Here is a 22,867-nt window from a genome sequence, read left to right as displayed (position 1 = left end):
GTGGTGACACATGAGGTCACCAGGACTTTAAATCAGTGCTGATGAATTTCCTCTGCTGCTGAGAGGAAGCATGCCAGAAACATCCTTGCTGCTGATGCTGATGGCTACCCAGACAGGAATTCATGCTCCCCTTGCCCTGCATGGAGACTGGCTGTGGATGGAGTACTAAGCACCCAGCCTCAGATATCTTCATTGGTCTGATTCTACAAAGTGTTTGCCATAAAATCAAGGACAGTGCATTACAGCTTCTAAGATCTCAAATGATTAAGACAGAAGAGCAGCTCTGATTCATACTTACAACAAAACCTGTGTCTGAAGCCTAGAGCGGCTCACAGGCTATGAACCCAACAGTAACTCCTTTGTACAGCACTTCAGAGTTTACAAAAGCCCTTGCGTATAGCCTGTTTGCATCTTTCAATAACCCTACGAACAAGGTGAAGTTGATATTCTTACTCCCATTTTGTAGAAAAGAAAACTAAGGCTTGGCAAGGTTCTGACTCACCCAAAGCCATAGGGATTATAGGTGACAGCAGAAATTCTAAAGCAAGTCTCACTCTCCATTTAAGCCCTGTCCACCAGACCGCCAACTCCAGCAAGCACTGGGGTTTCCCGAAAGAAATCGTAACTTAACATCTCTGTCCTAGTCCTCACTGAGGTTGGTCCCTTTCTTGTTGCTTTTCCTCAGAAGCCAATGACCCAGATTAGGAGTCTGGAGAGTGCTACCAGGTCTCCATCGGACTCATCTACAGGCTAGCAATAGCCAAAGCCAGAGCCCAGGGCCACCGATCAGAACTGACCAGAGAGGAAGCCGCTGGTTCACAGGGCTGGGAAGGAGAAGGAGGAGGATGCTGAGAGCCAGATTCAAGTCCCTGTTCTGCCGTGTACTCTGTAACCTTGAGCTCATGACAGATTTCTCCTTGAATATCAGTTTCCTCACCCAGAGAATGAAGGCAGCAACATCTGCTCTACCCACCAGGGCCAGTAATGGTATTTTTCTCCCCCCATTTCCAGGCTCTTTCCAGACAGTGCTGGATGCACCTACAGAGTAAAGCAAACTAGTTCTTCCCTGGTGTCCCCCTCTCCCCGCCCCCAACACTAACACTAACCTCATCACACCAGCAGACAAGCTGGCTTTTGATCGAACTAGGAAGATTTAAGCCGCCCAACAGAAGCTCTCACACTGCTTTAGCACACTTTGAATATTTATTTTGTACGGAGCCTGGCGCTAATTACACGAAGATAAAAAAAACAGTGCGGGCCCTCAAAGAACTCCAGGTTTGATGGAACAATGGGCATGTTAGTAAGTGCCATATTAGGAGTTCCTGTTGTGGGTTACGAACCTGACTGGTATCCATGAGGATGTGGGTTTGATTCCTGGCCTTGCTCAGTGGGTTAAGGATCTGGTGTTGCCATGATCGGTGGTGGAGGTTGCAGATACAGCTCGGATCTGGCATTGTTGTGGCTGTGGTATAGGCCGGCAGTTGCAGCTCTGATTCAACCCTGAGCCTGGGAACTTCCATATGCCATGGGTGCTGCCCTAAAAAGCAAACAAACAAACAAAGAACACTGTATTACTAATAAATATGGTATTACAGCATTGGGTAGCAACCTTGTCGTTTCCTCGTGAATTCTTGGCACCCTGTACTTGGCGTGGCCCGCAGTAGGATGCAGGCAACAGTTACTGAATGAATAAATAAAGTGAAGAAAAACCATGACAACAGAGGGTACCACACACTTTAGTGAAAGAACTGTTCTTCTCTACCTCAAAACTTCCATCTTCCTGCATCCCCTTTTTCCTTCACACCTGTGCTAAAAGAAAAACTGTGCTTCCCTCTTGTCAGAACCATCCCCTTCGCAGTGACCTTCTTCCTCTCCCCCAGCTCCTCGGTGGCCTTGCCCCAGCCATCTCGCCTCCCTCTTGCATCTTTCCCTGGAAGCTTTCTCTCTCTCTCTCTCTCTCTCTCTCTCTCTCTCTCTCTCTCTCTCTCTCTCTCTCTCTCTCTAATCCTTGCTTTCAGCCTTCTGACCCACCCCGGTTTCCCCAACTTAACAAAACGAACTCTCCTTCCAAGTTCCTGAGCTTGTTCTTAAGCTCCCTGGACCACAGAATCTCCAGAAAGGCCGGTTCACACCTGGAGCCTGTATTTCTCTCCTCACCTTTTCCTTCACCCTCTGTCCTGGCATTAGCTTCCACGACCACTTCTCCCAAAAGGGTCACCACCCACCACCCCTCCCCACCACCAAGTCCAGTGGCCTGGTCTCAGTCTCCAAGCTCCCTGCTGTCCCTGCTGAAATCCCCTCAGCTTCCAGGATGCTGCAGTTCCTGGCTCTCTTCCTCCCTCCCTTGTCAATACTCAGGCGCTAGCTGGCTGCTCTTCCTCTGCTTTCCTCTTAATGCAAGCTCTTGCCAAGATTCCCCCGTTACTTTACATTAGCTCCCTTGAGAACTAATTTAATGTCAAAGCTTCCAATTCAGGAAGCCTTTCCAGTCACCACCTCCCACCCCAACCACCCCCCACCCCAACCCCACAGAATCCAACAGAGCCACAGGCACTGAAAATGCAAGAAAGAAAAGGCCCCCAAGGACAGGGAAAGGGTGGGTCAACAAGATCTCATTGTCAGACTCTCTCCCACCCCTGCCACGTCCTGCTCATCCTGCAACTAACTTATCTTCGCTCTGCCACCAGCTCAAAAGCTCCTAAGACAGGATCTGTCCCACCCTCCTCTGTTCCCCCAATTCGGCTAATACAGCGCTTGGACACAGGCATTCATAAGCGTCTGCCGAGGAAAAGAAGGAAAACCGAGGATGCATATGCTTGAAAGCACTTGGTAAATTGTGATGCATTAAAAGACTCTAAGCCTTGCCATCAAGGGACTTCATAAGAAACTTCCAGATTGCTGGAGCACATTACAGGGTCAGTGCTTGTCTGTTCTCCGGCTCTGCAGGACATTTGATGCCCAGGGGCCTGAGAATGCAGGAATGCCTCTTCCAGAAATGGCCTGGGATTAAGAAGCACAGGCTGTGGGGGGACAAAGAAGAGGAGCTGAAGTGGGCTGTACCCTCCAAACCATCTCCTTCTCGGGTGGTCAGTCTGTAAACATCCACTAAGCGCCCGTGAGGTGCCAGGAGCTAGTCTACACACGAGGCACACAGCTTCAAAGATGATGACAAGGCCCTCGCCCACCTGCATCTTATATTTCAGTGAGAAGAGATGATAAATACAAACAAACACAAAAATAGCAGGTAGTAAACAAGTGCTTCTGTATCAGATTGTCTACCATCGCTTTCAAACAAAGGCAGCCCTGGCTGGTGGCTCTTTCTCTCTGCTGCTGAGTGTTCACACAGACAAATCCAATCCCCTGCTTTGAGGTTTGTTTTGTGCTTTTCTCCTTCCGTTAGGGCAGCAGCTAACACACAGATGTGCTGGCTTTTCTAGTCTCCAAAGAAACAGCATTTGCGTGAACACTGCCACCCCGTTTGGGGAGGCCTCTGAAACCGCTACACCTGGAAGGTTTGGGCAGCCCGGGTACCACAGTCTCAGGGACCTCACGGCCCTCTAAGAAGAGCGATGATGCTGTGGATTTACCAGAGAGCTACTTGGGGATGCTTTTTTCAGGTTGTGTTCAATTCCGTCAGAGCTCTCCAGACTCAGCTGATAGCTGGTGGTAGATTTCTGCATTATTTAGGGCACCAAAGTCCCACAGTCTTGACACAAACTTAAAATTAGAAGTGCATTAAATAGAGGAAAGGAGGAAGGTCATTCAGGAAAGGCAGCCTTCCGAAGGAGCTGCAGGACAAAGACGCCCTGGAAACTTCCAGGTTCATTAATGGATTTTACACAGCATTCAAGTGGTATTTCTCCTTCAGAAATAACACTGTGGAAAGCGTAGGGGACTGGCTCGAACCTCAGCTAACACAGCCGAGTGAGTGACTCTGCAAACTAAAAATAGCTTCTTTCCCACTCATTCTGACAGATTTCACTTAGACCCTGTGCACAGGTTGATCCTCCAACAAACAGTTTTAGTCCTGCGGCAAAATGAGGGCTGCCGGCATTTGGGCTTGACAATCACCCCGTCCCTGGTTCAACTCTTGTTTGTTTCCATGTTTCCTGCTCCTGCTCCAACAGCTGCGTGTGTGCACACACGTGCACGTGTGCACTGAGCTCCCTGCCCGGGATTTGGTGCTCCTCCACCAAACGTGGGCTGAATTTCAACCAGGAGCATGACTCAGGGCCATCCATGGCTGCAGACAGACCCCAGAGCAAGGCTCTCAGAAACACCGGGAAGCAGGTTCTTCGTCTCGGGTCTTCCAACTCCCCGCCAGCCTCTCTGCGCCTCAGTTTCCTCAACTGTAAAATGAAGATAATCCTTCCTGGCCTGTTTCACAGCATCATGCCAGGATCAGAAGAGATAACCTATGTGACGCTTATTTTCCTTCAGACAGCTGTCTTAGAAGGATGGATGGCAGGGATAGGGCAGATGAGACAGGTAGCCAGATGGCAAAACCAGGCTGGACCACTGGAAGAAGCAGGTACCTCGACTGTACCAGGAGCTCAAAGCAGCCCCAGATGCACAGCTTTAAGTCATGTTGTCCCCTCTGCCTGGAAGGACCTCCTCTCTTTCCTAAACTCTTACTCATTTTTAAGAACCCAGTAAACACTTTTTGTTAGTTATCTTCAGGGTAAATTACTCCATCGTCACCGCTCCCTTGGCCTTTCATACACACCTCCAACAGGACTTTTCACTCTACATGGTAAGGAATTTATTTATGTACCTGGAAGTTCTTTGAGGGCAGAGACATGTTTTCTTTATCTTTGTATCCACCTCCCCACTCAGCACCACTGTGGTCAATGCAGGCATAGGGCAGGTACCAACCCACATTCAGTGGGTTGACTATGGAACGCGCAAGAGCCCAGAGCCAAGAAGGAGGTAAACAGGAGACACGCACACAAGTGGGACAGCACACTCAGAGCCAGTGGCGGGGGTGGTGGGAGGAGACTCTAGGAAGACAGAGTCACCAAGGTCTGTCTGTTCCAAGCAATAAGGTCACGGCCACAGGGACGGGAGTCAAAGCTGAACTGCAAGTCCTGGGAGGACAAGGCAGGAGCATCAATCCTAAGTCCCAATGACCTAAACTGGAACAGGAGGCCCTGGGGATGAGGAACAAGGGCAGAGAACAGAGCCAAGGCAAAGCGGCAGAGCAAGGCTCAAGCAGTACTAAAGCCTGGAACTTCTACACTGGTTAACATTCCCAGGTCTGCCCAAGATGAGCCAGCAGCTTGAGGGTCAGTGATTCTTGGCCATGACACTGAGGGACTCCAGAGGCACAGTTATCACATTAAAGTAGAGATCTTTCCAATAAAATAAGAATCAGTGATGGAAGGGAACTTAGATCTATAAGAACCTTTAGGAATCACCTGGTCTAACAGCCCCAAGGTATATATCAGGCAACTAAGGGCACAGGAGGTAAAGGGCTTGCCCAAATTCACCCAGTTATGGCAAGAGCACAGGTAGAACCCAGGTCTTCTGACTCCCAATCCAGACCTTGCTCCTTCAGAGGCTGCTGACCTCCAAACAGGTCTTCTGATGGTTCCACTAATATCCCAGGTCCCCTGCCTGAGCTGCTTTAGAATCTTGGGAGGGGGGTGGGTGTCAGGGGAGGGGCGGGGCACTGTACCCACTAAGCGAGCAGAGGCACTTCTGCCCAACTATGAAGTACAGGATTCCACCTTAGGGCAGAGTTCAGAGCCAATGTTCCACAGGAAATGGGCAGGAAGCAGCCCCACCTGGAGCTTGGAAAGGAAAAAGCTCGTGGGTGTATATTCACTGTTAGGGAGCAAACAGACCTGCTCACACGCTCCCTGCCCTGACACGTGCACGGCGGTAATTCCAGCCACTGTGCCCACCCCCTGGAATTTTGCTAGAGTGGCTAGAGAGGCCCAGGACCTAAGGCAAAGCAGACAGTGCATGAAACACACACTGTTCAGGCCTGTAAACATTGAACAAAGGTCTGTCGGGTCTAAAATCTCAATCTTTCTCAGGCTGACATGAGAATGACACATGGCTGAGGAGAAAAAAAAATTGAGACTCTCAGGGAATCAGAGCCCCTGACTTCCAGAACTTTCATGCAGGTGAGGATACACATACAAGGTTGCGTCATCTATACAGAAAGCATGTGAGCCTCAAGTACCTCAAGCCCAAGTTCCAGCCCCACTATTTACCTACTATGTGACCCATGGCCAGTGACTTACTCACTAGTCTCCTTATTCTTATAGCAGTGATTATAACACCTGTGCCCAAGCTTATTGTGAAAATGAAATAATACATGCAAAGCATTTAGCATGCTACCTGGACCACAATAACCGCCAAGTAACAACGTGTTTATTTGCTGTCTTTGGTCATGGGAGGTGCTGATTATACCACAGTCAACTCTGTCCACCTGTGCTTTCCCCTCCCTCTTGACCATTTCTCTGGACCCTTCTGGGCAGACATCCTACCTAAGGCCCCAGCCAAGACAGCTCATCCTCCCTCTGCTTATCCCTTGGACATAGAAGAAGGTAAGTGATCAGCTGTGGGCCACTCAGGTCCTTGAAGGTCAGGAATCATCAGCTTAGTTCAAGGCTGTTCCTTGTCCCCCCCAAGTGTCTATGCATCTCCCTGGCCAAGCCCCTGACAGCAGATCACCTGGTTTAGTACAGCTCTTGTCTTTCCCAAGGTAAATCCACTCCTCGTAGCTTAGAGCTACCCACTGGCCTAGCTCTGGGCCTCCAGCAAATAGATGCCTGACAGGCCAGACCTAGGCATCAACAGCAGAGAGAGTTCCCAGACCCGATTTACCAACAGCAAACATCCTAGAGTCTGAACCTGCAGTGAGACCAGCGAGTCTCACTGCAGCAGAGATGGAGGGAAGCGTGAAAATGAAACTGCCACGGGGTTCCGGGCTCAAGCCAACTCCTCAACTGCCCTGCCAAGAAGCTAAATAAAAGTCGCATCAATGTCAGAGCTCTTCAGCTGACACGGCCACATCTGCCAGTGCAAGCATAGCTACCACAGGGCATTCAAAGGCTTCAGAGGGGAAGAAGAGAAAGGACCCAACAGTTACTGAACACCTGGCCCGTGCCAAGAACTTTGTGTGTTATCCTCATCAATGACCTTCCGTGGTAGATATTATTAGTCTCATCTTGCCAATAAAACCAGAGACCCAGAAAAATCCATGAAGCCTCTGTGCCTCTGCTCTGCTACCTGACCACTAAGTCTTAAATGTTCCGGGAAAGACAAAGGAAAGTTAAAGAGTCTAAAGCGTGAGGAACCAGGCTCTCAGCACCCTCACTCTCTGAGCAGACAGTACGAGCTTAAGTACCATATTCCCCCTTTCACCAGCGTCAACTTCTTTCAAACAGAATCTAGAGAAATCCAGCGAAAGACACAAAGATGCGCATGGCCTTCACCCCTGCAATTTCATCCCCAAGACTGCATCCTTAAGAAACAATAGGGTATTTAATTCACTGCAGAATCCACCATAGTGACCAAAAAAAAAGGGGGAGGAGCGAAATTATCTAAATTCCAACATTCACAGAATGGTTTGGAAAACCCCAGAAGCTTCAAATCATATATTGCACAGCCCTTTTAAATGATCTTTAAAGACCTAGAAGAAACAGAGCAAAGCATTTATGTTAAAATAAATGAAGACCGAATACAAAACATTATAAACACCATCCCAATAACTTTGTAAAGTATGTACACATGTAGATGCAAAAAAGGAATGGAGTTGCGACAGGGTGGAAGGCTAGGGGTGGTTTTACCATTAGTATCACCACGTCTCAGCTGTCCCTGTAGTGTCGCTCAGTGCCGTTACAGTTAAAGAAAGACAGACAGACAGAGAGACAGACTCAACCCAGCACTAAGGAAAGGCCCAGGAGGGCCAGGGCTGGCACGTGAGGCAGAAATGGAGAACCGTCCTACATACCCGGAAGGAGGCGGCCAGGCAGGCCCCGGGGGAAGGGAAGCCCTCTAGGTATGGAGAGGGTTGTAATTAGTCTGATGCTAATTACAGAAGTCTTACTAGCTTATTAATTTTTTGGACAGACTGAATGAAGACTGAATTCCTTCATTAAGCCAACTTGGGTTCAGAGGCACATTTCCTGAGTGGCCATCCTCATTCTCTCAAGAACCTAGACTTTTCTTTTTTAAGGACAGCAGAAAGTAAAATTTAGTAACAGAAACACAGACCCTGGAGAAATTAAGACTCCTGCCTTAAATGTAGAAATTCAAGACATTTCAGGGAACTAAAGGGGCTTAACCAAGCAACTGAACTACCATGGTTTCTACTCTGGGAAATATAAACAGAAGAACAAAATAGTCAGCTCAGTATTAAAGGCCCCTCTGATCAGGGTCCAACCCATCTTCCCAATATGACCTCATATTTGCTCCCTCAGACACCCTGTGCTCCAGCCAAACAGAACCACCAGTGCTCCCCAAACACCTTGCCTTTCCCACCCCCTGACTCCACTCCCGCTGCTGTGCCCACCGCCGCCGCAGTCTTCCTCCCCTCTCATGGGGCCTGCTCAAGTCTCACCCGTCCTCCAAGGCACAGCTCAAAGCCATGGCTCTACGAAGCCCAACCAATCCCTGCACCTGACCCCATCTCTCCCTCTCTGAAGTGGACCTGGAGGCCCGGGCACCTATCTGACGGGGTCACACACAGCCTGCCTCACGACAGGTAACCGCCTCGTCTACCGTATTAAACCATGAGCAGCTTGAGGCAAGAACCCCTTCAGGCTCCTGCGGGAAACCCACCAGAAGGCCTCGACTATAAGCACACAGTAGGCCCTCAGTGAATGCTTCCCTGAAAGACGAGGAAAAGAGTCGCATCACCTCTGTGAAAAGAGGTCACCTCCTACCTCAGTCGCTCCCGTTAAGCAAGGCAGGGACGAAGGCACACTCCTCGCTGGCCTGGAGCAGGGCAAGGATGAAGCTTGCTTCTTCGGTTTCCAGCCTTCAGGAGACTCCAACGTCCTCCCCAGCTGACCATAGTCCGCTCGGCCCCAGGTAAACACCTTGCCAGTTTCTAAAAACAAACATTACTTGAATTACGGCTCCATTCCACAGATGTGCTCTCTCGTGGGTAAGCAAAGAATGACAACACAAAGTGTGAGCACAGTTTCAGTACCAACTGCCACGAGGCAGGAGCCCTCCTGTCCGCTATAAAGGAAGCCTGAGTATTCACATGTTTACAGATGCAGGAACTGAGGTCCAGAGGGGTGAGATGTATGGCTTGACCAAGAGCAAACACGGAGTGAGTGTGAAACCTGGATTCCAACCTGGGCTGCCTCGGGCCTGTGCTCCTGCATTTTAACAGACATGGACACGGCCACAGAGAACACTTCAACTGCACTGAGTGGCCCACCCACCCTCTTCCCTCCCTCATACAAAGTGTCTGCACTTGGCAGAGACAGATGATGGGTGTTCTGAGGCTCTCCTCCCTCTCACTGTATCCAGAGCAGCCAACTCACCCCAGGCCACAAACTCTCAGGGCCTTACTCTGAGTGCAATGAATGACCAGTTTCCTGAGTTTTCTCCTCCATGTAACATAGAAGACCTTTCAGACTCTATGCTCTTACCCACGGAAGCACTTCTAACAGGCTCAAGGCGAGTGCCCGTGTGTGCTAGAGGGAAGGGAGTGAGAGAAGGGAAAAAAGACAAAATCATTTAGAGCCTGAAAAGCATTCGGTCCCCGAGATGCACCACCTGGGAAGCTGGCCAGTGCTAAAGATGACAGAAGAAAATGAAGTTTGGAACAAAGAAATGGCCTTTCTTCCCCCCAGATGAGGGAGAATTCGCCAACCTTATTCAGTTGTACCAAGTGCCGCATTCGATATTTCAACAGAAATGCAAAATCCGATGAGGCATAGATTATTAACAGATTCCCTGCAATAAATATGCATAACCATGTGCGCTGTATAAATTCTTTACACATGTTTATTTTAACAAAGAAAAACTTTGCTTAAGAGACAAAACACCAAGTAATGCATATTAAATTCTAGACAAATCTACTACATACTCTCTGTTTAATATCAAAGCTTCATCTGGCCCCACATTCAACATATGGTTTAGAGTGTCAGTTAAAAAAACAACCACAGACTCCTGGGGGAAATGTCAGAATTTTGAAGGGATTCAGGGCTCTGCAGGGACACCGTTCTCAGGATCAATCTTTCAGACACTAACGTGACTACCAAGAGGTTCCCAGAAATCGATTTCCGAGCTTCCTCAAAGAGGGAACCAAGTCTGCTCAACCTATGTGGTACTGGCTATATGACAAAAACAGGGAGCAGGTCCTTTCTCATGTGCTACTTCATGATCTCACATATGCTGTTCTTTTGCCCAGGATGACATTCCTTACATCATTCATCTTCTAAACTACACCGCAACCTTGAGAGTCCAGCTCATGGACCACCAGTTCTGGAAAAATTTTCTTGACTCCTTAATTCTCTACAGAATAGATGAAACCCTCCCACCTGCGAGCCACCTGTATTACTATTCTCATCAACTACTATGACCCCAGTGAACAGGTGAGAAATTTGAGGTTCACAGAAGTGACCAGGGTCACACAGCTAAGCCACATCTCCTTCTACCAGCCCACAGCACCACTCTGCATTGCTTATGCACACTGGTCCACATCACCACATAACCACTCAACGCTCTGCCTTCATGTCTGTAGAATTAGATTCCCAAAAGCCCATGTGCCCAGGATCCACAGAGCATCCCAAATGGGCACACTGTCCTCCTGCTCGAGTTGGCTGGGATTTACAACCAGACAGCCTGAGTGAGGAGACTGCCGAGAAGCCAGAGACTGTTAACTTCTGATAGGACCCTAGCATGCCTCTCCTGGGAAGAAACAGCAAGGTGCTATCGGCAAGATTACAGAAAGAACTGTGTCATCACACGCCCCGCAGTGAATCCTTTCTTACCAAGTAAAACATCTTAGAACTTTCTCCGCTATTGATTATTGATGTGCAAGACAAGTAAGACTGCCAGAATATGGTGCTACCATGATTACATTTCCAAGAGCAATTCAACCATTCCACTTATGTAGCACTTTTCACCTTCAAAGCACTTTACAAAGATTAACTAATTAATCTTCATGCTCCCTGGGGAGGCCACAGACATTTTATTAGAGACAACCAGGCTGACTGGATGGCCAGCCTTCAGGCTCCAACCTAAGTCTGCACAGTCAAGAAGGTACACTTCCTACACTTCCTGAAGCTGTCTGTTTCTCCCCAAAATACACTCTGTATCAGAAGGCTCCCAGGGGACAGAGGAGGCTCCTTTCGTCCTCCTCTTTCTTTAAACAGACATTACTGACCATCTCGCAGGTGCCTGGCACATTCAGAGACACTGTCTCTATATAAACTCTCATAAAGATTCTGTGAAATACAGATTATTAAGCTAATTTTACAGATGAGATTAGATGACTTGAGAGGTTCGATGACTTGATTGAGTTCAAAGAACCAGCAAGTCATAGAAGCAAGATTTAAACCTCTGTTTTCAGATTCTAAGACCAATGGCAGATCCAATGATTGCACAGCTGGTGTCACAAATGGATGAAACCCGCCTGATGAAACAGACATTCTTACAGTGTTTGAGGAGGGGGAAACTCAGATTAAACGGATATGTTCTGTGTACCATCCAGCTTTCCTCACTAGAACATCTTCCTTCCCAAGAGACCATGCAGAACTCTGAACTCTCAGCACTGAAATAAAGGCATTACCCAGGAGGATTATCACTTTAGGTCACCTGGAGTGAAAAGAAAACAATGAATCCACATACAAAAGATGTTCATTAAGACACTGTAGGTCAATGTCTGCCTTGAGCTGAAGGATGCTGTCAAGTCCAAGGACATTCAGATTCCAAATGTAACAGATGAATCTTTTCCTCAGAGTAAATAATTATATATTACTGCAGTAAAAAAAAAAGAGATACACTAATATCATCCAACATGTATAGGGATGTGTGTCCAGATAAATGGGAGAAATGATAAAGTCGCCAAGTAAAATGTAATTTAAAGGCATGTCCGTGCGAGAATTAGTGCAGAATAACTAGGGAGCCAAGGAACATACATGGCCAAGGGTCCCAATGCTGCAGAGAAAACTACGGGGCCAGATGAGTGGTACTGACAAAGAACATCTAGGGAGCTTAGAGGGAGCATTCCAAGCTGGAAACCGTCCTGGCAGGCTTGATGGAACAGGTGGCATTAAGGTGAACCTTTGGATAGAAAAAGAAAATGGGAAGATCAGGGAGAATGTTCCAGCAGTGGGGAGAGGGGATAGACAGTGGCAAAAATCCTAAGTACAAGGTGGGCCAGGTGCAGAGGGTGAGGGTCATGAGCAGGAGGCAGAGGTGAGTGCGGGAGGCCGGGCTAGAGCCACCGCAGGGCAACGCCAGGCTCAGTGTCTGCAGACCTGATCTTCCAGACTCATGTGCTTGCACTCCCCTACCAGCAAAATAGTTTTAAACATCCCACCAATAGATGTATATTCATTTATTAAAGTATGCCCTTGCATTGTACACATTTATGAATTATAAAGCTACCCTTCTTCAAAATTATACAGCGTAAAACACACTCCAAAAGTAGAAATTTTTAAATAAAAGGAGTTGCCATCTTGGCGCAGCGGAAATGAATCCAACTAGGAACCATGAGGTTGTGGGTTTGATCCCTGGCCTCACTCAGTGGGTTAAGGATCTGGTGTTGCCATGAGCTGTGGTGTAGGTCGCAGACGCGGCTCGGATCTGGCATTGCTGTGGGTCTGGTGTAGGCCTGTGGCTACAGCTCCAATTAGACCCCTAGCCTGGGAACCTCTGTATGCCGAGTGTGCATCCCTAAAAAGACAAAAGACCAACAAAAACAACAACAAAAAAGAGTTCCCGCTGTAGCTCAGTGGAAACAAACTCGACTAGTATCCATGAGGACCTGGGGTCGATCCCTGGCCTTGATCAGGGGGTTAACGATCCGGCGTTGCTGTGACCTGTGGTGTAGGTCACAGACACAGCTAGACCCCAAGTCGCTGTGGCTGTGGTGTAGACTGGCCGCTACAGCTCCCATTCAACCCCTAGCCTGGGAACTTCCATGTGCCATGCGTCCAGCCCTAAAGAAAAAAAAAGATAAAAGCATAAAAGAACTCATTATTTCCTCTTCCCAAAACCTTGACAATTCATCTTGCCATTTTAGGGACTCATGCTAAATGGAACATGGGGAGACCACAGACTTTCGGGCAGGAGCGGGGCCTGATGAAATGAATGTCTTGAGATGGTCGGATGGCAAAAGATTGAGATTAGTGATACTAATCTCATGGCTAACACCTCCTTCCATGGCACCTACTGCTGCCTAAACATTCTGTTCGAGGAACTCTCTATATACTGTTCTAAGCCATCTCTCTGCAGTATCCTTTTTATCCCTCCCAACATCACTGAGAGACAGGTACTCTAGCCAGCCCCATCTTACTGACAGAGAGAAGGTTCTTAGAATAGGGAGAGGGAATAAGCACAGTCACAGCAGGAGTAAGTGAAAAAGGCAGGAAGGAAGCCACTACAGTGACACAGCCTAAGATGCATCAGCTGGAGCTAAGGTAGAAGACACGGGGCGGGGGAGGGGCGAGCATTTGCAAGACTTGGCACCCACCATGGGAGAGAAAGGGACCGGAGGAGATAAACACCACTCTAAGATTTCAGGATTTCAAGGTTAGTGGGAAGGTGGTGGTGCCATTAAAAGAAACAAAGGGGCAGAGGCAGAGCTTCCTTGCCTGCCCACTTGCATTTCTCACAAGCGTCCAATCTTAATAAATCTATTTCTTGCCTAAAAAAAAAATAAGAAAAAAAGGGGCAGAGACACTAGATCAGGGTTCCGCTGATGGGAATCATACAAAGTTATTTCATTACCAAATGAATGAACTCTTCTGGGGCCTTCTGCAAACATCTTTTCAAACAGAAATAAAGGGGGAGTGGATAAGGAGAAAAAAGATGAGGTGCAGAGCCTTGGGTTCTCTGAGGTCAGAGGAGACTTGGGAGGGTGGGTGCATAGGGAACAATCATGGAGCCAGCCTCCTTCACCCTCCAAAGGGCCGCCCGGGATGCTGGTAAAGGCAGGTGCTGCAGCCACGGTGAAACGCTGCTCCAGCAGAATCTGGATCCTCAAGGGAAGAGGAATTTCTAACCTGTTCTGGGGAAAGGGGTCCTGAAGGAAACAAGAAGATAGACTACAGTGTAATAGAAGCAAAATCCATGTTTCTTTCTTCCTTTTCTTTTTGGACCACCCTGCAACACATGGAGTTCTTGGGCCAGGGATCAGGGATCAGATCCGAGCCACAGTCACGACCTAAGCCACAGCTGCACAATGGATTCTTAACCCACTGTGCAGGGCCAGGGATTGACCTGTAACCCAGCACTCCCAAGATGCTGCCAATCCCACTGCGCCACAGTGGGAACTCCCATGTTTTCTTAACATAATCTGCTCCAGAAGGGAACAGAATGTCACCGAAGACATCAAAATGGAGTTAGGAAGTGGGTGGATGTTATAAAAAGAATCCCATGGGTCAGGCAGAGGAAAGTCCACAGAAACTTTTCAGTCCCTCCCACTTTAAATGTTCCAGGATGCTATGAAGCCTTCTGGAGTATGTGCACACACACACACACACACACACAAAGCCACTCTGCACCTATGAGTTATATTTATAATTCATCTATTTACAAACCCCAGTTACTCTCAGGCTTATTAACTCTAGGTCCTTAGCATCTAAGAACCTCATTTCTATAGCCCATCCTTTGTTTTGCCGTGTAGACAGAGGCTTTATCAAAAGGCACTTAATCATAACAACCAAGGACTTCAAATACAGAACTAACTGTCCAAGAGTCACCCAGCTCAGTCTTCCCACTTGAGTGGGAGGGAGAGGAGGGCTCAGAGCCCAGGGGCTGGATACAGGCACACCAGGCTGCGTCCCACCTGTAGACATGCCATTCTGCTCTTCCTCGAGACCCCCACCCTGCTCCCCTCCATCCCTGCTGTCTCCCCTAGCCCCACCCCACTCACCTAGCCAACTCTTACTTATTCTTCAACTCTGCTCAGGCCTCAACCCAGATCAGACTCTTTGATGCAATGATCTCAGAGAACCACTTTCCTCATCTCAGGAGCACCTATCTCAGTTTACAAATGCACACTTATTAGGAAGACTATTTGATTAAAGTCTGTCTCCCCCTCCAGAGGTAGCTCTCTGATAGCAGGGACTGTTTCTGCTCATCCCTGTATCCTAGAAAAGTGCCCAGCACAAAGTAGATACTCAATAAAGTATCTATTTCCTGAATGAGCAATGTAACCATCTCAACCTACCTGCTTCTTGCTCATCACTCCTAATCACTTGCTGGCTCTATAATCTTGAGCAAATTACTTAAAATCTAAAAAATGGAAATAAAAACACCTCCTTCAGGCGTTCCCACTGTGGCAAAATGGATTAAGAAGTGGCTCAGGTCGCTACAGAGGCATGGGTTCAATGCTCAGCCCAGTGCAGTGGGTTAAAGGATCCGGTGTTGCTGCAGCTGCAGCACAGGTTTCAGTTGCAGCTTGGATTCAATCCCTGGCCTGGGAACTTGCACATGCTATGGGTGCGACCATTGAAAAACAAACAACAACAACAACGAACCCACCTTCCTTGGAGGGTTGCTGCAAAAATACTTTTGCCTAAAGTATATGACTCAAAATAGGAAGTGTTAGCCACTATAACTATTACCCTCCCCAAATGAACACCACAGCCTTATCAAGGATTTCCATCATTCTATCCCCATTTTCTCTCAATTTATCAAGGCTTCTCTGGCAATTCCCATCTGCAACATCTTAGGGTCGTTGCCTCTACTGATAAAGAAGAGGCAGAGCACTGAAAGCTTCTCCATTGGATTTGGGGATTTTTGTAAGATGCCAGCAGAGTATCTGGCACATTGCATCACATGACACGAATAAATTTAAACTGGGGGGAAGAAAGGAAGAGAACAATGGAGAAGAGATGAAACAAGGTGAGTTGGATAAGAGAGGAAGCTTCAACTAGACTTAGAAGACCTGGATCCTAACCCTGGCTTCTCTCCTGGGCTATGTAACCTTAAACACATGCCTCCCCTCTAGGGGGCCTACTTTTCCCATCCATTCAATAAGAGGACTGGGATAGATGACCTCTGAGACATCTTCCTGGTCTAAATGGTAATAATGGTGCCTAAAAGTCTCCGAGGCAAAATGAGTGGTATACAATCTAATTTTATTGGCACCTTTGGAATATTTAGTCTGGCCAGTGTCCTCAAATAAAACATCTCCTTTAACATCAAAGGCCACTAATACGGTTAACAATTTTAAAAACTGGGAACTTGGCTATATATCTTCGTGGGGGCTTTGGGGGGGTCTTTTTGGTTTTTGGTTTTGGGGGGGTTTGTAAAATTTCCCAAGTCTCCAAAGTTGTCACATAACAAAAGGTTTAGATTTTTTTAAATTAATATAGAAATAAAATTTCCAAATACAAGCTATCCAACTAAAAAGAAGAGATGAAGCAGACTGCAAAGAGGCTGAACAAAAACATACGGGACTGGGGACAGTTTATTGAGAGCTGCCTCTGTGTAAAAACTCTATTTTTTAGGCAATGCCATGAAGTTATATAATGTAACCAATCTGAATGATTGGTACGAACCCATTTTACAGAAAAAGAAGCAGATCACAAAGGTTAAATGATTTGCTCAAGATCACAGAGCTAGAAAGTGGCAAAGCTGCAGTAATGATGATGAGGATAATAATAACAACAGCAAATTTTAAAAATTTTTAAAAACTCTTTACCATGTGGTGCCAATTTCTGCTGTCCAGTGAAATGACTCAATTATATATACATATGCGTGTATGTATATGTATAGAACATATAAATACATACACACATATACATGTAATTGTACATATACATGTAACTAATATATATAAAAAGTATGTGTGTATATATTTATAAATATTCTTTTTTATATTCTTTTCCTTCATGGTCTATCCCAGGTGATTGGATCTAGTTCCCTGTCAATAGCAAACATTTTGAGAGCACTTATTCATGCCAAACTCTTTACATGGATTGCCCCACTTAGTCCACGAAAACACCCTGTGAGAAGGCACTATTATAATCCTCAAATTACAGGCGAGGAAGTTAAAGCACAGAGGGAAGTGAAGCCTCAGGCCCAGAGCCTACAGCTGCCCCCAGTCACTGCCCCCAGTCACTGCCCCACAGAGGACACACCAGTCCGTGTGACCCTGCTTTTCACTGGCTCACCCTGCCTATTCAACAGTGGACAGTCCTGGGAGTTTCCTAGTGGTCCAGTGGTTAGGACTCAGCAGTTTCACCATTTTGGCCCAGGTTCAATCCCCAGTCTAGGAACTGAGATTCCACATCAAGCCACTGCCAGAAAAAAAAAGAAAAAGAAAAGAAAAAGTGAATAGCCCCAAGGACTTGTGCAGGTTGTTCAGAGTCACAGGGACACATGTGTGAGCTAGGGGCACAAGCTCACTAAGGAAGCATCATCCTCAGCCTCTAATGCAAAGATCAGAGTCCCCAGATATGCCAAGCACTGCACACCCAGCTGCTTCATCTCCAGCACTGTGAGCTGTCAAACTGGGGACACGAGTGAGAGAAATCCAGACAGACTGCACCTGAGGAGCCCTGGGACTAGCTACAGAACTGTCTATACCACGCAGGATGGGGGCTTCCCAGACAAAAGCAGGAAAGAACGGCTTCTTCTCCAAACCTGGTGAGGGCACTTCAGGAGGCCCTGGTCCTGGATTCATTTAGTAAAGTGTTAAGCTCTCTCGCCCTCCACAAACCCTTCCCTCCAAGCACCTATGTTCTCAGCGCTGGATGACGGTCTTTGTGTCAAGCGCATGCTCTACTTCCTCCCTCCCAGGCCTCAGGGTCATGCTGGGCTCCAGCCCACAGTGTGGGTCAGCCTCTTGTTCTACCCACAGAGCTCCTTCTCACCCTTTAGGGCCTGGCTCAAATGCCGCTGCCTCCCTACAGCCCTCCATGACCCCCAGTCAGAACAGGCCATCCCTTCCTTAGGAGCCACTGGCATGGTGCTTGTCCCTCTGTGCCAGCTACTATTCTGTGCCACCAAATATAAGATCATTTGACAATACGTCTTATACTCCCCATTGTATTAGCCAAGGTTCTCCAGAGAAATGGAACCAATTGCTTCTATTTTTTTTTTTTTCCTTTTAGGGCCACACCCGTGGCATACAGAAGTTCCCAGGCTAGGGGTTGAATCAGAGCTGCAATCACAGCCACAGCAATGCAGGATCCCAGCCGCGTTTGCGACCTACACCACAGCTCACGGCAACGCTGGATCCCTGATGCACCGAGCGAGGCCAGGAATCGAACCCACATGCCCACAGACATTAGTCAGGTTCGTTACCACTGAGCCATGATGGGAACTCCCCAACTGGTTCTATAGAGAGAGATTTATTACAAGGAATCAGCTCACATGATCATGGAAGCTGGCAAGTCCAAAATCTGCAGAGCCAATGTCTCAGTTCAAAGGCTATCAGGCAGGAGAACCCTCTCTTACTCAAGGAAGACTCAGCCTTTTGGTCTCTTCAGGCCTTCTGATTGGATGAGGCCCACCCACCTAGGGAGGGCAATCTGCTTTACTCAGTCTACCAAAAACACCCTCACAGAAACACCCAGAGAAACTTTACCAAATATCTGGACACCCACGGCCCAGTTAAGGTGACACATAAAATCAATCATCAAAGCCACTGAAGGGTGGAGAATAGTGATCTTTCCCCAGGCTGCCTGCCTGTATTCCTCACAGCACCCAGCATAGGGCCTGACCCAGAGCAGTCCTCAACGTTTGCCGAAAGGAAAAAGAGTTACGGGCATTGTTTTTACTATAGTTATATGCCATCGAGGATGTCAGGGACCATCCCTTCCAATTCCCCAAAGAGAAAACAAAACTGAGGAAAAGAAATAACTCCTCCAAGTCACACAGACTACTGGGAAACAGACCCAGGCACTCTCAGTATTCAACAAACAGTTCCTGTGCACTTTCGAAAGGCCAGGTGCTGCCCCAGGTGCTGGGGCCACAGCAGTGAGACACAGATGAAACTCTCTTCGTTGCTGAAGCTTACACTCTAGCGTGGGGAAGACAGACAATGGACAAAAACCACAGAAAACATATCTCCTGGCAAATGACTTTAAGTGCTAGAGAGAAATATAAAGTAGGGAAAGTGGACAGGCAGAGCTGGGGAAGGAAGTGGAGGCCCAGGACAGGTGCCTAGCCCCCACTTCCTGTCCAGGGCTTTTCCTCTGTAGCCCACCCACCTTTCCTAAAGGAAGAATCTTATATTTAGGAGACCTCAGCCAGCCCATGAAGGGGCAATGAAACTTGCTCTAAATGCCTCTCAGGACTATGATGAAAAAGGAGATGATAAACACGGGGGCACTTTATAAACACTACACAGAGGTGCCAGTGATATCACGACCGTCACTCTTTCTCTAAATCCAGTTTGCAAAGAACCATCACCTTGATCTCCTGCCCTGAGGGGGCTGCTCCAAGAGTACCTGGGCTTCCTATTCCTCCAGGGGCCACGCGGCACTTCAGGCTGCTAGTCACACCTAGCAGCCACTTGGCACCCAGAGAAAAAACAAATTCCTGATTGAGGCCAGTGCCTCTGCAGATGTTTCCCGACTCATTTCACATTCCAACTCCAAAGCTTCTTCACACACTTTTAGACTCTTATTAATAACATTTTAAAATGTAGATTGCTGCCTAATCTTAGCTGCGTAATTAAAAAAATAATCTTGCTTCTCTCCCTCCCAGCAAGGAAGGAAACTATACCCCAGGGCTTCTGCAGCGCAGAATCACACCCTGCAGAAAAGAAAGGGGGAGGCTGAGGGTGGGGGTGGTGAGGCCGGCAGGAGGGAGTTGGGGGGAGTTGAAGCCAAGAAGCGAGTCTCATCCTCGATTTTCCGAGAAAATGAGGCTGAAGGAAGTGAGGGATTTACCCAAGGACACACACTGTCTTTTGGCAGAGCCAGACCCAGAACCCCAGCTCCCTGCTTCCCAGGAGCCTCTGTGCACAGCCCCGTGGGGAGAGGGAAGGAGGAAGGTGAATGACAAGTTCTTGGAGAGCAGAACTGAGTCCGTATGATGCTCCTTCTGCAGTGAGCACTGCTCGCCTGGAGAAACAGCTCCAGATCTCAGATGTTCCAGGCTACTATGGGAACAAGGCTCAAAATTCTTTACACTCAGTTCAGACTCCCAGACCACCGGAGCAGAAAGAGACCTGGGATCACGCTAGCCCCACCACCTGCTTCAGCTGGGAAAAGTGCAGCCCGGGAAGGAAAGTAACTGACTTATCCAAGGTCAAATAGTGGGTTAGAGGCAACGCAAGACTAGAAGCCAGGTCACCCGGGTGACCACAGTCTACCCACAGCTTCTTAGAAAAATACCAGTGAACCTCTCCAAGCTGCCATGGCCACCTGCATCAGCTAATCACCAGAGGCCTCCTAGGCACCTTGGCAGAACAAGAACAGAGACAGGTGAGGTCTGCACAGCCCCTCAGCGCCCGCCTCCCTGGCCCGGCTTCTTGGAAGGCCCAAGGGCCAGGTAATGGAAAGGCACACACGTCCCTGCCCCACCCCCTCAGGGTTCTTGCCACCTCGAACTGCCCAACCTGGCCCTGGACTTCGCTTTCAGTTACTGTCTCTTGCAAAAGATCATCGGCAGTTTCCATCTCTGCTAAGTTACAAAAAAAGAAGAAGAAAAAAGGCCAAGCACTACGCCCAGCTGTTGGTGAGGCCGCGTTTTCCACTGATGACGATGACTCACAGTGCCCAAGCTGGAGGCTGGAGCTGGGAGTGAGGCTTGGGAGATTGGGCACAGCCAAGGGAAAGCCGCAGTTCCCGAGCACGCCTGGACCTGCAGAGAGGCGCTGCTTGAGCCCCACAGAAAAAATCCCGGTGCCTGGTTGTGGGAACACAGCGCCCCCTGCAGACCATCCGAGACCCAGCAGGACCAGGAGGGGGAAAAACCATTACCTGGGGCCAGTGCATCCTGCAAAGCTCCTCATGGTGTCCAAGCTGATATGTTAGGAAACCAGGCTCCCACCTCCAAAACCCCAAGAGATCCCACAATACTACTTACACCCTTGGCTTCCAAAGAGGAATTGGCTTTCAGTTAACGGGAGCCCCAGATTAAGATCTTCAATCAGAGAGAGGTTGACCACCCCACACCCCCGATCTTTGGGTGGGCAAATAATTCACCCCAAGACAGGAGCAAAGAGGGGACCCTGTCACTCTGGGGTCAGCCAGTAAGAGGGTCTTGGGATATGACTCTGGATGGTGCCGCTCAAACTTCCTCTGAGCTCACCCGTGGGAAATCTCCCAGGTTCTTCAGGAGAAGTGAGTACAAAAGACCTGCTGGGGCCCCGAGAGAGCTCCACTCACAGGTGCAGGGCACTCTCCCACCCCCATGTATATGGACCCTATGGGGGTGAGAACTGAGCAAGCAGGACAAGGTCAGAGTCTGGGGAAGGGACACCCACCCACCGTCAGTGGCCTGGGGATTGCCACCTGCATCCAGCAGTGGCAGTAAGAAGCACCCCAGAAGAGGCCACAAGGAGAACCTGTTACAATCAAGCACCCACCAGGAAAGGGAAGATAATCAGGAGACCTGGAGTCCCAGTAACTTCAATGAGAGGGGCTACGGAGGCTCAGGACCACGGTCAAGGCCAGTGGGTGGTGTGACAAGCACTGCAGTTACATTCAAATCGCACATCTGGGAGTTCCTGTCATGGCTCAGTGGTTAACCAGATTGCTGTGAGCTGTGGTATAGGTCGCAGACGCGGCTCGGATCCTGTGTGGCTGTGGCTGTGGCTGTGTGCAGGCCAGTGGCTACGGCTCCAATTGGACCCCTAGCCTGGGAACCTCCACATGCTGCGGGAGTGGCCCTAAAAAAAGACAAAAGACAAAAAAAAAAAAAATTGCATATCTGGAGGGCCAAGGCCTCATGGGTATGAAAGGCCACTGTGGTGGGACTGCCTGCCTTTCCCTTCCACATCTGATCTCCCTCCCACTCTGCTGCCGTCCCTCAGACCCCAGAAGAAACACCTTTCACCAGCACCGCAGCCATCAAGGAACTCCAAGTCATCAATGTGACCTTCTGTAAAAACCTGACCCAGCATAAGACAACCTCCATGACGTTTGCCTTGAGTCCCACCAGAGACGGTGAGCACCAGAGCTGCAGCACCTTCCTGGGAGAGGCTGACTCTTCCACGGCCAGGGACTGGGAATGGCATCTGCTACACAGATTTTTCCTTTCATAGGATCAGCTCCAACCAAATCAGCAAAGCACTGTTACTATGGACCATCTGCCAGGACCCGGAAACAGCCCTGTTACATAAAGGGGCTGGTGTAATGAAATTTATTAAACTGGCTTCTTCCTTCCTCCATAAGGGAGACGGAACAATTGAAGTCTCTCTTAGGAGAGTACTGCCGGGCCATGGAGGGGCCCTGGGCTAGGGACCCCTGGTCTCATCCTGGCTCTGCATCCGTCAGCTGTGGCACCACCTCCCTGGGCTTCTGTTTCCCCAAATTTCAAATGAGGCCGAGACGGTCCCCTCCAGCATTAAAATTCCCTGCCTTCTTACTACTCTCACTAACAGGGCAAAAAAGTAAGTTACCTTTGATGTTAATTTTGTGCCACAGGGTTAACTTTCTGAAAAAAAGTGGTGCTTCATATTCGCTGGCTAAAGGGGCAAAATGCCGAGTGGAGCCCCTGACCCCAGGGGCTGGCTAGGGGAAGGTGCACAGAGGAG

General features: G+C 48.5%; 1 protein-coding gene across 7 annotated transcripts in view; it reads right to left on the bottom strand.

The window, feature by feature from the left end:
• The window catches only part of SERGEF (secretion regulating guanine nucleotide exchange factor), a 241,870-nt gene that overhangs the window by 177,094 nt on the left and 41,909 nt on the right, over positions 1-22,867 (bottom strand). For all 7 annotated transcript variants that reach the window (XR_301734.3, XM_003122944.6, XM_021083268.1 and 4 more), the window contains one exon: positions 8,901-9,067. Coding sequence is in view for 6 of the 7 variants with exons in the window: in XM_003122944.6 (XP_003122992.4) it covers positions 8,901-9,067 (167 nt within the window). In the remaining variant the exon portion in view is untranslated. The remainder of the gene's footprint in view (positions 1-8,900; positions 9,068-22,867) is intronic.

Source organism: Sus scrofa, chromosome 2, assembly GCF_000003025.6.
Source record: "Sus scrofa isolate TJ Tabasco breed Duroc chromosome 2, Sscrofa11.1, whole genome shotgun sequence".
NCBI lineage: Eukaryota > Metazoa > Chordata > Mammalia > Artiodactyla > Suidae > Sus > Sus scrofa.
This window is presented reverse-complemented; position numbering and strand designations above follow the sequence as displayed.